Source organism: Pelodiscus sinensis, chromosome 16, assembly GCF_052426305.1.
Source record: "Pelodiscus sinensis isolate ZL-2025 chromosome 16, ASM5242630v1, whole genome shotgun sequence".
NCBI classification, from domain to species: Eukaryota; Metazoa; Chordata; order Testudines; family Trionychidae; genus Pelodiscus; species Pelodiscus sinensis.
This window is the reverse complement of record NC_143067.1, coordinates 35,608,081-35,622,812: the sequence shown is the minus strand read 5'-3', so window position 1 is coordinate 35,622,812 and position 14,732 is coordinate 35,608,081. Positions and strand designations below refer to the sequence as shown.

Sequence of the window (14,732 nt, the reverse complement as noted above, 5' to 3'; positions counted from 1 at the left end):
TTATTAGGTAGTTGAAGGTTGCACTCTTCTAAGGATGGCCACAAGCCTTCTAGGAAGAGTTCTAAGCCAATGCATGAGCCAGAGAATGCCCCAGCTCTGTCCTGGTGCTGTCTGAAAGCATCTTCATTTATGGATGATGGTTTCATATTAAAAAAGCAATATGGGACAGGCTCCATGACTACAGCTGGTGAAATGTTATTAGTCATCTGTATGAACCTTTTTTGTTAGTGCATAGTTCAGAACTGGATCCTGGTTTTTTAACTGAATTATACTTGGGCACCAAATGGTTAATACTTTTGCTTTGAAGGCTCAGCTGCAAACATGGAACACAGCAGTACGGCTTTTGCTAAATCTTAAGGCAGCAGCTAAAGAAATGCTCTGCATAATCATGCAATGTTCCAACATGTCAAGATACATTAAATGGCTTTACAGTCCGTCAAAGAAAGCCTTGCTCTCCCATTCAGGCATGAACTTCACAGAAAGCATAGGTGGCTCATTTCCTGATGCGTTAATTTCAAAGTTCACATTCTCAAGGCTGTACAGCACTCCTCCACTGCCTGCTCTGCTATGCTCCCCCTCCTATCTTTTGAGTTCTGTCCCATCCTTTCTTGCTGGCTCTTCAACTTGCCAATTCTCCTTTATGTTCCAAGAGCCTCTCTGAGGTTCCTCAAGACCCTGTTTAAAATTCTGCTGCTTGGAGAAAACTTCCTATGTTAATCCCATGCTTGATGTCACTAAATTGTTCCATGCATCAACATATTTAAGCTGCGGGGAGGTAGGCACAGACCCCTATTCCCATTATTGTGCTTGCAAACACAGTTAACCTCACATTAATGTTGAACATATTCTAACAAATCCTTGAGTTACATGGATTGGGAAGGATAAGCCATTCTTATTCATTGTGAGTAGAAATTAACCTTACTTTTAAATGACATATATGCTTTGGTGAGTGGAGACGGGATTATTTTAGAACATTGAATCTTTACTGCAACGTACCCTATTTATTCACTATGAAAGTATCTTTCATTGAAATTAACACAATATGAGTTAGTATACGTGAATTCACTTAGGCTACATCTACACTGCATCATTTTTGTGGAAGAGGAAATACAAATGAAGCATTCATTAGCATTTCTTGCACTCTCATTTGCATATTCTCTTCCGATCCTTTTTGTGGAAGATTTTTTTGCGGAAAAAAAATGCAATTAGGGCCATTTTGCGCAAAAAAGCCCTTTTGCGCAAGAACCCTTATTCGTCATTAGGAACCCTTATTCCTCATCAAATTCCTAATTAGGAATAAGGATTCTTGTGCAACAGGTTTTGGGTTTTTTTTTTTGCACAAAATGGCCCTGTCTACACTGCGTTTTTTTCCACAAAAACCTCTTCTGCAAAAAGGATCTGAAGAGAATATGCAAATGAGAGCACGAGAAATGCTAATGGGTGCTTCATTTGCATTTCCTCCTCTGCAAAACCCTGACAGTGTAGACGGAGCTTTAGTCACTAGGGAAATTAATAATGAAATCTGTAAATAAAAAGTGAAACAAGCTATGAAATGCACCTATATGATTACCAAAATGATGCAGCAGTTAGCTAGTGGAAATGTTGCCTGTTGGAGCAAAGGTACTCAAATCTCTCACATTCCTGCCTGTACCGTTGTTTGGGCTTCAATCCAGACATGCTGGATTGATGTAGTAACCACCTACTCGTCCATGGAACCAGCTGGTGTATGTTGGATGTAGAAGAGAGAAGGGGGGCTGCTGTTGCCTACAGAGAGTATGCAATTGCTGTAGGAAAATTAAGTAGGAATGCTTAATTTTAAAAAAGTACTCTGACTTCTGGAAAGAAATAGCATGAAGTTCTAAATGGAGCCAAAAAATAAGCAATGCTCTTGTAGACACCACTGTAGAGTTCTAGACAAGTTTCTCACATGAAAGAAAATGGTTCCTAAGCTAAAATGGCAGAAATTACTGCAATCGCTATTTTTTACTTTAAATAACATGTGCATCTGAGATTCTCCAGATGAAGCTGTTTCTGCTATCGCATAATCATAGAACACTAAAATTGGTAGGGACCTCAAGAGGTCATCGAGTCCAGTTCCCTGCCTTCATGGCAGGACCCAGTACGGCCTAGACCATCCCTGATAGATGTCTATCTAACTTGCTCTTCAGATGTTTCTAAATATTCTTTGTGGTTTGGTCTGAAAGCTTGAGGTCAAGCTAATCTGCAAAATGAGTCTTACTTTGCACCAAGAAAATAGAATACTAGAAATGCAGGGCTGGAAGGGACCTTGAAAAGTCAAGTCCAGCCCTTTGTGCTGAGACAGAACCAAGTAAACCTGGCAGGTGTTTGTCCCACGTGTTCTTAAAAACCTCCAATGATAAGGATTACACAACCTCCCTTGGAAGCGCATTCAAGCGCTTAACTACCCTTACGGTTAGAAAGCTTTTCCTAATATCCTACTTGAATCTTCACAGCTGCAGATTAAACTCATTGCTATTTGTCCTACCTTTGGTGCTCATGGAGAACTACTGATCATAGTTCTCCTCATTTCTTATTGAAGATGGTAACCAGGTCCCTCTTCAGTCTTCTTTTCTCAAGACTAAATTTGCCTAGTTTTTTCAGCCTTTCCTCATACCCTTCTATTTCTTGCTGCTCTTCTCCAGGCCTCTGCAGGCTTTCTGCAGTTCACATCTGTCCTGAAGGGTGGAGCCCAGTATTCGACACAAGAGTCCTGCTCAGGCCTCACCAGCAGTGCTCCTTGGAAGCTGTGCTCTTGTGGAGACACTCAGGAGAGATTCAAATGCCGCCCTACTGATTGGCAGAGCACCCACAGCTAGGTTTTTGTTTCTACTGGAAGTGCACATTTGCACATGCCTCAATGAACACAGCAAAATGTATTCTGCACAGAGATGGAAAAAGTCTGCACATGGATGGAAAAGATTAGAGGGAACGTTGCTCACCAGTGCTGAGTAGAGCAAGGTCATTCCTTCCATTGGCAGTCCTGTTAATACACGCCAGAATGGTATAAGCCTTTTTCCCAACTGTATCCCATTGCTGACTTAGTGTGCTCCGCCAGGGCGGGGAAACTTTTTTGGGTCTGGGGCCACTGACCCACAAAAAAATCAGTCGGGGGCTGCACATAAGTGAGAAGTGAGAAGACACTCCTCACATTCCCCTTGCGCACCAAAGCCTAGGAGGGCCCAGGCTAGTAAATTTTGTATGCTCCAGCGCAGTGGGTCAGTGGCAGTGGTGCTGGAGCTCCAACATGGGTTCCCCAATGCAGGGGGGATCCCTGAGCCGCAGGGGCTGGATCCAGGCAAGCTGGGGGCCGCATCCGAGAAGTTCTCCTGTTCTACGCCCTAGTCAATTATTCCCCAGTTTGTAGCCATACATTTGATTTGTTTTTCCTTTCTAGTGAAGTACTTTGTACATCATTAAATTTCATCGTGTTTAATTCAGCTCAGTTCTACAATTCATTAAGATCATATTGAATTCCTACTCAATCTGATTTTACATGTTGTTACATTGGCATTTTTATGTTGTCAACAACAACAACAAAAGAGTTGATTAGATTCAAAATTGGGGGAGATTAAGAGCAGGGTACATCACAGCTCCAAAGTCACACACAAAGTCTTCTCCTTTCTATACACATTTGCACATTTTATTGGGAACACATTACAAATTTTGAAATGGTTTTGCTTGATTACATTGTAGGAACCAATTCTGGTAGCACATGCACTGTTCATGGTCTGTTTATGTTTGACCTACTCTTTTATTTTTATATTTTTAATTGCTTTTGGCTTGTTGTTATTTTGTTTATAGTTAATGGTTTTGTTGGTGTTCTCCCTCTTATCTTAGCTGGCTCAGACATTTTGTCTTTCAGCTTGCTGCCCTGTTTGCTTAGCTTACTTAGCACAAACATTCTGCTTCCAGCCTGATCACTTATTTACCTCCCTAATGCTTTGTTCCAAAGAATGAGGCCTCCGGGCTGCCCCACCACCTCACGCTCAGTGTCTAGTTACTCAAATTAAGTCCAACCTCCCTACATTCCACTACCTTTGTTTTTTGTTTCCGCTGTTAGTTGGGTGATGGACACCATTTAAAAAAAATAGTTTGAAATTAGTGATATTAATGGACAAGGGAGGAATAGGTACAAACAAAATGGTTACCAATGACACAGTATCCTTCAACTGCATGCTTGGACATAGGGCATGGCTCCCAAACTGAATCAGAGGGGTGAGATTTAGACAAACTCCATTTGCGTTTCCTGGCATGGCATTGTCCCCACCAAAAAGTCTGTAGTATTTCAGAGCACATGGGCTGTGTCTACACTGGTGCGATCTTGCGCAAAAGTGGCCACTCTTGTGCAAAAACTTGCTGCATGTCTACACTGGGCATGTTCTTGCGCAAGTACGCTGACGTTCTAATGTATGAAATCAAGGCTTCTTGAGCAAGAACTCTGACGCTCCCGCTCAGGAATAAGCCCTCTTGCGCAACTGTTCTTGTGCAAGAGGCCAGTGTAGACAGGCAACATGCATTTCTTGCGCAAGAAAGCCCTATGGTTAAAATGGCCATCAGAGCTTTCTTGCGCAAGAGAGCATCTACACTGGCATGGATGCTGTTGAGCAAAAGAACATGCCAATGTAGACACTCTCTTCTGGAAGAGTTTTTGCACAAGAACTCTTCCGCAAAAGAGTTCTTACGCAAGAAGCTGCCAGTGTAGATGTAGCCATGCTGTGTTCCTGAGTGGTGCCATCTCCTTCACTTCCTTTGTAATGACTGGTTAGTCCAACCTTTCTTTTTTGTGATTGGGTTTCTTTAAGCCAAGCATTGGTAGAACCATCTGTGCTTCGCTCATTTACAGCAGGCTGTTTATTTCATCTGCTTGCATGATCATTTTCAAACCGGGATAATGCTGTTGGTAGGCCTTATTTTTCATTGTATTCATACTGTTAACAAATACCATTGTTTTGGGGATTTCCTCTCCATCTAGGTATAGCAAATAGAATTGCACAGTTGAATTATTAATTCATGGGTGCTCAATGTCCAAGAGTTTCTAGCCATGTGATTTTTTTTCACTAACATTCTTAATTTTCTTTTCCATTAATGTGGTCCAGATAAGTGTGCTGTTTAATAGTCTTGACCACTCCTGCTGCTGTATTTATTCTATTTCCTGTTTTAGGTGCATAGCAAGTTTGGTAACGTATGCTGTCTGTAATTGCTCAAAAGCATTATTTAATGAGTTAATTAAAGTATTTACAGGTATATTCATTCATTTTAAAGTTTGCTCAGTGGAATGCATAATATTAATAGATGATACCTTTTGCTGTGAGGTGAAAGTACTAATCCTTCCTTCTTCTTTAATGGCTTGACCAAATTTATAAGTTAGCGAGTTAATTCTAAGGTTAATGTTTTCATGTTTCCTATAAAAATGTTTGTAGGACTATTTACTGGTAGCATCCATGAATTTAATAAGAGTACATGTCACTCTATTTTCTGAGTCATTAAGGAAAATATTGAACACTTCCAGGCCTAATCTTTGTGGGACCCCACTAGCTATATCCTCCCAGTTTGACAGCAGCCGTCAGTAACTACTTTTGAGGATGGTTTTACAAGCAGATGTACACCTATGTTATAGTACTTTAATTTTGACTGAATTTCCCTCATTTGCTCATGAGACTGTCATATGTTACAGTGTCAAAAACCGAACTAAAATCAAGATATAGCATGTCTGCTGTTTCCCCCCTCCATTAGGCCAGTAACCCTGTCAAAGAAAGAAATTAAGTTGATTTCGCTGTGCTGTGCCTCCTGTAGATGCTTGCAAATTGTTTAATAACTTTTCCCAGTATTTTTCCGGGTATCAAAGTCAGGCTGACTAATATATAATTCCCCAGAGTCTCGTTGTGTCCCCTTTTAAAGATATGTGCTATATTTGCCCTTCTCTAATTTTTTGGGAATTCACCAGTCGTCCATGAGTTCTTGAAGATGCTTCCAAGATGGCTTTAGCTAGTTCCTTCAATACTCTAGGATTAGTTTTGTCAGGGCCTACAGACGTCTATCTAACTCATCACAATATTCTTTAACCAGCTCTTACCCTCTTTTGGCTTTAATTCCTCTCCCTTGTTGTTTGATATTAATGATGTTAAGCATTTGGTGACCATTAACTATTTTAGTGAAGACTGAAATAAAATAAGCATTGAACTCTTTCGCTTTCTTGACGTCATCAATTATTTGTTCTCCTTTCTTCACTCAGTAGAGGATCATATCTTTTTCTTGCTCCTAATCTATTTAAAGAACCTCTACTTATTGTCTTTTATGTCCCTATGCTAGGTGTAAGTCATTTTGAGCCTTAGCCTTTCCAGCTCGGTCCCTACATCCTAGTGCTATTCCTTTGTACTCCTCCTTAGCAATTTGTCAATGTTTCCACTTTTTATAGTATTCCATGAGTTTAAGTGCGCATGATGGACACACAATGTTCCCATCTCCCCTTCACGTTGAGATCATTGCAAGTTTGGCTGAACTCCATTATCCCTTGGATTTACTTCCCTTGGTGCCTGACCTATCTACACACCGAGTTTGTTGAAATTTGCTTTTTTTAATGTCAGCTGTGCATGAACTTTTTCCATTCATAGGTGGAATAAATGTTTATGTGCACTGAGACATATGCTGATGTGCACCACCAGTTTCTACACATGCTGCTGGCTGTGGACAGCTGTGGTTGCTCTGCTAATCAGTTGGGTGGCACTGGAATTTCTCCTGAGAGGCTGCACAAATGCACAGCTTACCGAGAAGACTGCTGCTGTCCTGCTGCTGCTGCACTCCTTCCTTTCCTTAGGATCATGAAATCAATCAGTTCATAATCGTTTTACTCACATTGCCTTCCACCTTGAGATTCACACCCAATTCCTTCCTCGTGGCCAGAATCAAGTCTGAAATTGCTGTCCCACTGCTTATTTCCAGATGGGTGGAGATGGGGGAGTTGATCCCAATACATTCCAAGAACTCGTTGGAAACTTTTGTGTTGTGCTGTATTTTCCAGAAGAGGTTTGGGTGAAGTTCCCCATTACTAACACATCTCGTGTTCTGCATATTTCTGTTAATTGTTCTAGACATGCATCATCCACCTTCTCTTCCTGATCTGGTAGTCCATAGTTGACCATTACTATGAGATCACTCCTGTTTTTTACCCTCTTTATCGATAGCCAGAGACTTTTAACTAGTCTGCCATTGTCCTCATTTATACTACAGAGCCCGCAGAGCGTGTAACCGCTAAGATGTTTTAGCAGTTACATGGTTACAATATTAAACAATTTTTAACATCCCCAACTCTTATGTTCTTACATTGTGTATCCTTATTTAGTCTCATGAAATACATAAAATGCAACAAAAATTCCTGACAATCCTTTTGCCACATGAGAAAGTGAGTTTAGCAGTTTTATGTGTGACCCTGGATACACAAATTCACTGTTGGAAATGGATGATGTGAGGCATTTGGCTGAGAAATGAGACCTAATATACTTGGCTGTGTCTAGACTGGCCAGTTTTTCCGGAAAATCAGCCACTTTTCCAGAAAAACTTGCCAGCTGTCTACACTGGCCGCTTGAATTTCCGCAAAAGCACTGACTTCCTACTGCAAGAAATCAGTGCTTCTTGCGGAAATACTATGCTGCTCCCGTTTAGGCAAAAGTCCCTTTTGCGCAAAGCTTTTGTACAAAAGGGCCAGTGTAGACAGCTCAGATTTGTTTTCCGCGAAAATGGCGATCGGGGCTTTTTTGTGGAAAAGCGCGTCTAGATTGGCATGGACACTTTTCCGCAAAAAGTGCTTTTGTGGAAAAGCGTCCGTGCCAATCTAGATGCTCTGTTTCGAAAATGCTTTTAACGGAAAACTTTTCCGTTAAAAGCATTTCTGGAAAATCATGGCAATCTAGACGCAGCCCTTAGGTTTTTGGACAGAACCATGATTTTGGAATAGAATACAAGGGAAATCTGATAACTTCCATCAACTTGAATTGCTAGTCTGCATTCTAAAATCTCACCTCTGCCACTGTTCAAGTGCTGAATATTGGAGTTGATGGTTATCTGGGGGAGCAGGTGAAGGAAAGAAGTCAAACAGATGAAATTTGAAGTGATTATTCAGTTGGCATTCCAGCAGGCGGTTTGAATCAGCAAACTCTATAGTGAAGCCCTGATAAACAATACAACTTTTGTTCCCAAGAATATGAGTTGCTTGAGTTATTTGGAGGAAGTAGCCTGATACACAATACTAGTCACTCTTTGTTAATGAATCAAAGGTTCAGCTAGTCAACACTTTAATTCTACTCCGGTAAATTAGAGAAGGGAGATTGTCCACCAGATGGGCCTTTCTGATGAACAAATTCTGTCAGCTCTCTAAAAAATGGATTAGCATACCGCACGGTGCTTTCCATGGACTTCAGCAGGGACTCACAAACTTGCCTTCCTCATGTGAGAGTTCTCTCTTGTCCCTGGAATTGAATGGTGATTGCAGCATGGTTTGACATGAGCCTCAGATGAATGCTCTGGATGTGGTGGGCCTTGGATCCAGATGACGGTTTTAATAACTGCTGACTAGGTGCCTGAAGCAGTACAAGATGCTGAAACTTAAGGCAGCCTTTGTCGTGGAGACATTACAAAACTTGAGGTGAATACACAAGACAAGATGTCCTGTAACGGAGTAGGTAACTGACTCGGAGTTCATGTGGATTTTTTTGATTATTCTGATATAACTTTGGTCAGCAGAAGTATATAGACACTGTATTCAGGCTAGTGTGTTTCAGTAACTGGGGACTCTGGAGGAGTTAGGTACTGACACCAGGATCTAGATGGACACACTTCCAGGGCCCCGTGCCCCAGAAAGGTGTCCAAAGTTGGGGGTGTACACTCCGCTACAGAGTTAGGTCGGTAGAACGCACTGACTTAAAAACTCCGCCTCCACAAGAGGTAAGATGTGCAGGTGTCTGGTTTTCAACACCACTGACCAGTCTGTTGAAAGTCCAACTGGGAGCTGTGTGGCGTAAGAGCGGCCCAGTCAGAGGCTGCACCCTGACCATCTGACTCCAGATAGGGTGCAGGATGGGGTTCCAAACTCCCTCCCAGACCCCACACCCCCACTTCACCCCCTGCCCAAGGTCAGAACCCTCTCCTCCACCAAAGCCCCACCTGCATCCCAACCTCTTGCCCCAGGTTGGAGTCACCTTGTGCACCTAAACTCCCTCCCAGAACTGGCACCTCTCCCATACTTTAGCCTGCTGTCCAAACCCTGAGACCCACTTCTACATCCAAACTTTTTCCTGGAACATGTATCCCAAACTCCTTTTGGACCCCAACCCCTGCCTCAGCCCTGAACTCCCTCCTGTACCCAAACTTGCTCCCAGAGCCTGCACCCTGAACCCCCTCCTGAACTCTGTACCTCTTGACTCCAGCCCAGAGCCTCTTCCTGCATCTCAAATCCCTCATCTCCAGCCCCACTCCAGAGCATGAACCTCCAGGCAAAGACCAAGCCCCTTCCCTGGTCCCAATCTCTACCCCAGTCCAGTGAAAGTGAAGGAAGCTGTGGGAAAGTAAGTGACAGAGGGTAGGAATGTTAAAACGGTTAACTGGTTAAATGCTAGCTCTTCACCGGTTAACTTAGGGCCTACCACCATGTCCGCTGATTGGCTATGAAGTCCTACCACTGGTCCTGCTGTGGTCCTGGGGGGTCTCACCATCCAGCCCACCCTCCCCTCTGTGGCTGGGGCTGCTCTGGAACCGCTCCGATGGCTGCCACCGGCGTTTATCAGCAAAGACCTGTTAATCAGTAAGCTTCAGGCTTACTGGTAGGCACACCGGTTAACTGTATAACACCCCTAACAAAGGGAGGGTGTCTGAAGTTTGCAGAGGGTGGGGTCTCAGATACAGGGCAGGGGTGAGGGCAAAGGTGGGACAAGGGTGTTTGGTTTTGTACAGTTAGAAAATCGGCAATTTAACAAGAAGCATAGAGTTGCCGTTGATGTAGTTGGGTCGACACCATGTCAGCGTAGCCTTGTGTTGACTGTAGCTGGCTTTCAGAAGCTGTCTCAAAATGCCTCACGTTGACAGTTCAGTCCGTACAAGTGCTCCCAGTGAGGATGCATGCCAACAACACAAGGAGTAAAGTGTAGACATGGATGAGTGATGCAATTACAACAGCAGCTGAATGCCGACATAAATTAGGTTAACTTGATTTTGTAGTGTAGACATACTAGGTCACATATCATAGCTCCAACCATTGTTTGCTCCTGGTTATTGTTTAATATTGCACAATATGAGAAATTGGTCTGGCATTTCATCTGAAGTATTTCTTAAATCTCAACTTTAACCCCTCACCCAAAAAGTACTGTGACTTAATGGTGGGAAGCAGGGGTTAAATTACCTGCATAGAATATGCTTGGCAAGGCATTACTGAGAATTGAAGCCAAAAAACCTCAGTCTCCCCCCCTTTAATTAATTATGGTGTGTGTGTGTGTGTGTGTGTGTGTGTGTGTATAAATTGATGTGCACAGACAACTAGAAAAAGTAGACAAATGAGTCTATTCTTCTAAGGTGCGTCTACATTGCACCCGTAGCTCGAAACAAGCTATGCCATTTGAGCTACGCAAATTGTGTATCTTATTTCGATGTTATTTCAGAATAGATTATTTTGAAATTTGGCGCTGTCTGCACAGCGCTTATTTCGAAATAAATTGCTATTCTGAAATATTCCTTACTCCCCATGGAATGAGGCTTGCAGGGACATTGGAATAGCGAGCCCGTTATATTTCAAAATAATGGGCGTGTGCAGTAGACGTGGAATAGTTATTCCGGTATCCCAAAATAATGCTGCAGTGTAGATGTAGCCCTATTGATGTGCTGGTATGATTCTCACGATGAGGGTGAGGTTTTTGGAAGAACAGATTCCCAACTTAGGTTTTGAAGGGTTTGGATGGCACATAAGAATAACTGTAAATTGAAAATTGTTCAGACTGTGCTGGAGGATAGAAAAATGTATGTCGTTCTGATGCTATTTGAAACTGCATTATGGCATGCATCATGGAATCTTGGAGACACTTGAAAATATTATTCACATGTCTGGCTTGAGTTCACTAAATTCTCTTCAAAGAGGAATGTAGGATTAAGCAACTCTGAAGAATGCTTGCTTTGGAACAGGGTTTGCTCCAGTTGCTTTGTTTTGCAGCTTGCAATGAGTCTATGCATTGTGTGACTTATTTTTCAGCACATTTACCAAATATGTATCAAATTATATAGTTATTAGTGCATGGGAGGCAATGTTTATGGGTAAAACATCCTTTAAAGTAACAGCTCATTCTGAGCTTACTTTATTGATATTCACACAAAATATGGCTATCAGGCCACTGCAATCCATATTTAAGTTCCAGCAGAAATTATTCCATGCCATTGTTTGTTTATTTGCTTCCAAAAGGTGCCACAAAACCTACATTAAAAGTTAATAGTGTTTTTATACCGCTCTGCTTTATATGTGGCATGCCAAAAGAAAAATAAATTATCCCAGAGAGTCATAAGAACCAGCCGTCTTACTAGAATTGGTGTGGGTCACAACCTCAATCCACTCTCCTGTGGGGAAAGGTGAATAGTGTTAACAGAGCTACTTATGAACCGTCAGAAGAGAGTTCAGCTCATGACTGCCAGCTTTCCTATACCTGACGTTATATGGGAGAGTGTTCTCTGGACACGTAGCTTAGCACAATATTAACAGGGCTCTTGTGCATGCAGGGTGAAGTTTAACACGGTGCAAAAGGGTTATAGCTGGCCCTGAATGCAAGACTTCTGCCCCGAAGGGATATTTGTCCATAATGAATGTATACTGCTCTGCATGAAGCTATGTTTAAAAAAAATGGAGAATGTATTAACTATAAAGTAAAAGACTCTTTAGACTTGCCGTATAGCTTTCCAAGTGTCTCTGCATGACTTGATTTAAAGGATTTTCCACTGAAAGGTACTTTGGCATAGCCACCAAAAGACGTGATCAATCCTAATTTTAGGTTTTTTTGCTTGTTTGGAAGTGAAAGCCAATGAAGATTAGAGGTTAAGCTTTAGGTTATTGCTGCTGGAACACGCTAGCGATCCCACAGACACCTACTAAGCTTTTTATGAAGGAAATCTAAAATGATGTTTTCCCACAAAAGTGTTGCATATCATGAAAAACAATTTAATCAGAAGAACTAATTAAATTTGGCTAGCAGTTCATGCTATCACTTTGGCCTTGTCAGTGGTTCATCTCTCCTGAGTGTCTAAATTAGCAGAAAGTTTCAAGAGCTGCTGTTGAAAGCAAGCAATAAATAATTGCCATGGGAAATTATAGGTGGGTCTAAGGTAGCTGAAGGACTCATGAACCCCTGAAATCCCATTGACGAACCTAATCCCAGTTAATAATTAGCCTAAGCCAGAAGAGCTCACCTGGACACAGTTGTTTACAAAAAAGTGCGCATCTTTAATTTTTTCTCATAGATTATAGGGCTCGAAGAGACTTCAGGAGGTCATCAAGTCCACACCGCCCCCCACTCAAAGCAGGACCAATTCCAGCTAAATCAACCCAGCCAGGGCTTTGTCAAGCTGAGACTTAAAACCTCTAGGGATGGAGATTCCACCACCTCCCTACGTAACCCATCCCAGTGCTTCTCCACCCTCCTAGTGAAATAGTTTTTCCTAATATCCAACCTAGACCTCTCCCACTGTAACTTGAGACCATTGCTCCTTGTTCTGCCATCCGTCACTACTGTAAACAGCCTCTCTCCATCCCCTTTGGAATCTCCCTTCAGGAAGTTGAAGGCTGCTCTCAAATCTCCCCCTCACACACAGATGCACACTTTTCTCTTCAGCAGATTAAATAAGCCCAGATCCTTCAGCTTCTCCTCATAGGTCAGGAGAGCCCCCTAATCATTTTGGTTGCCCTCTGCTGGACCCTCCCCAATGCGTCCACTTCCTTTCTATAGCGGGGGCCCCAGAACTGGACGCAATACTTCAGATGTGGCCTCACCAGAGCCGAGTAGTCTCCAGGAGACTTGGCTGAACAATGAAGAAATTGTTTAAAAAAACCCAATCATTTGTCAGCTAAATAATAAGTAATATGACTCAGCTCTAATGTCCGTGGAAGTCAGTGAATTACAGAGGGGAATTTATCTAACTGGAAAAGAACAAACTGTTGCATGGTAAATAATGAAACTCAAGTGCAGGAACTGATCAGTCACCATGTTGAAAGATAACTTTGGGATTCTGCAGCTATCTTGGATAATAGGAAGGTCTTTGAGTTTTGCCGTGGAGAGAATAAGCCTGATTCTGGGCCAGCAGGGCACTAAGCACTGAATGGTCCTTCCAGGTCAGGGGTGGGCAAAAGGGCCTCTGCGGGCCGAATCCAGCCCACGGAGGGCTTGCTGCTGCTCCTCCCCAGGCCAATTAGGGCCTGGGGGTGGGGGAGTGTGTGAAGCCTCCTCCCACCCTGCCAGGAGCACATGATGCTTTGAAGCGCCGTGAGCTGCTCGCAGGGTGAGGGGGAAAGCGGAGGAGGTTTTATGCGCTTCCCTGTCCCCAGGCTAATTAGGACCTGGGGGCAGGGGAGCTGCGTGAAGCTTCCTTCACCCTGTCCCAGCCCTGAGAGGAGCCCACAGCACTTCAAAGTGCCACATGACCCTCGTAGGGCAAGAGGAGGCTTTGTGCAGTTCCCAGGCCTGGTTGACCTGGGGGTGGGGAAGCATGCCAAGCCTCTATCAGGGCATAGGTTTCCAGTGGGAAGTGAGGCCAATCATGGTCTGGGGGTGGGTAGCCACGCCCCTTCCTGTTTAGGCCCCGCCCCTTCCAGGGTGGTCCGGGGCTACTTCAAAAATTTTTGATGTGGCCTTCGGGCAAAAATTATTGCCCACCCCTGTTCTACTTTGAAGTAGGAATAAGAGATCCTCTGGAATAGGGCTTTATTCCGGAGGATCGGGCCAGTCTAGATGCTTTTTTCCGGCTTTTCCCCAAGCCGGAAAAAAGCGGCGGACATGTTTATTTAAATCCCGCGGGGGATATTTAAATCCTCCGCGGATTTCCCTATTCTGAAGTTGAAAATTAGCATGCCTCTTTCGGAAAAGGGGCCAGTGTAGATGTAGCCCCTCTGTATAGGAGGCAGCAATGCAGTGTGGCAGCAGTGGGGGTCTGAGCTCAGTTACAGTATGATGATGAGGTGTTGTTAAAACTACTTTGACTCTTTAGAAAATCCCTGCCTAAGGGAATTGAACACCTAACACTCCTGAAATGCAGTATAGTTAAGCTGAACTGCAAATCATACTCTTCTTCTGATTCCTTCCCCGTCAAAGAAAAGTTTAAAAGTAGCACCATTGGGGTGAAGCAAAATGTATTAGTATTAGTAAATCTTTACTCATTTTAGATTTTAATTGGAAAACTGGTTTGTACAGTTTTGAGTGCCAATAAACAAATGCTCAGGTGAACAATTTGCATTCTCATCAAGCAGAGTTTTGTGCATCTGTTAAGGTGCCTAAACATGAATATCTGTTTTCTTTTCTGTGCAGGGACTTAGACAGAAATAATATCTCAAGAATCACCAAGATGGACTTTGCTGGTCTGAAGAATCTCCGTGTCTTGTGAGTATAAAACTATTTCACCCTTCAAAATGCTGCATTTGAACATTAGTCTTAAAAAATAAGTGCCAGGAGAGATGTGTGGTTCTGATGCTCATATAGTAT

General features: G+C 42.9%; 1 protein-coding gene across 1 annotated transcript in view; it reads left to right on the top strand.

Moving 5' to 3' along the window:
* The window catches only part of SLIT3 (slit guidance ligand 3), a 791,947-nt gene that overhangs the window by 17,855 nt on the left and 759,360 nt on the right, over positions 1 to 14,732 (top strand). The window contains exon 2 of the mRNA XM_006115755.5: positions 14,559 to 14,630. Coding sequence (XP_006115817.1) covers positions 14,559 to 14,630 — 72 coding nt within the window. The remainder of the gene's footprint in view (positions 1 to 14,558; positions 14,631 to 14,732) is intronic.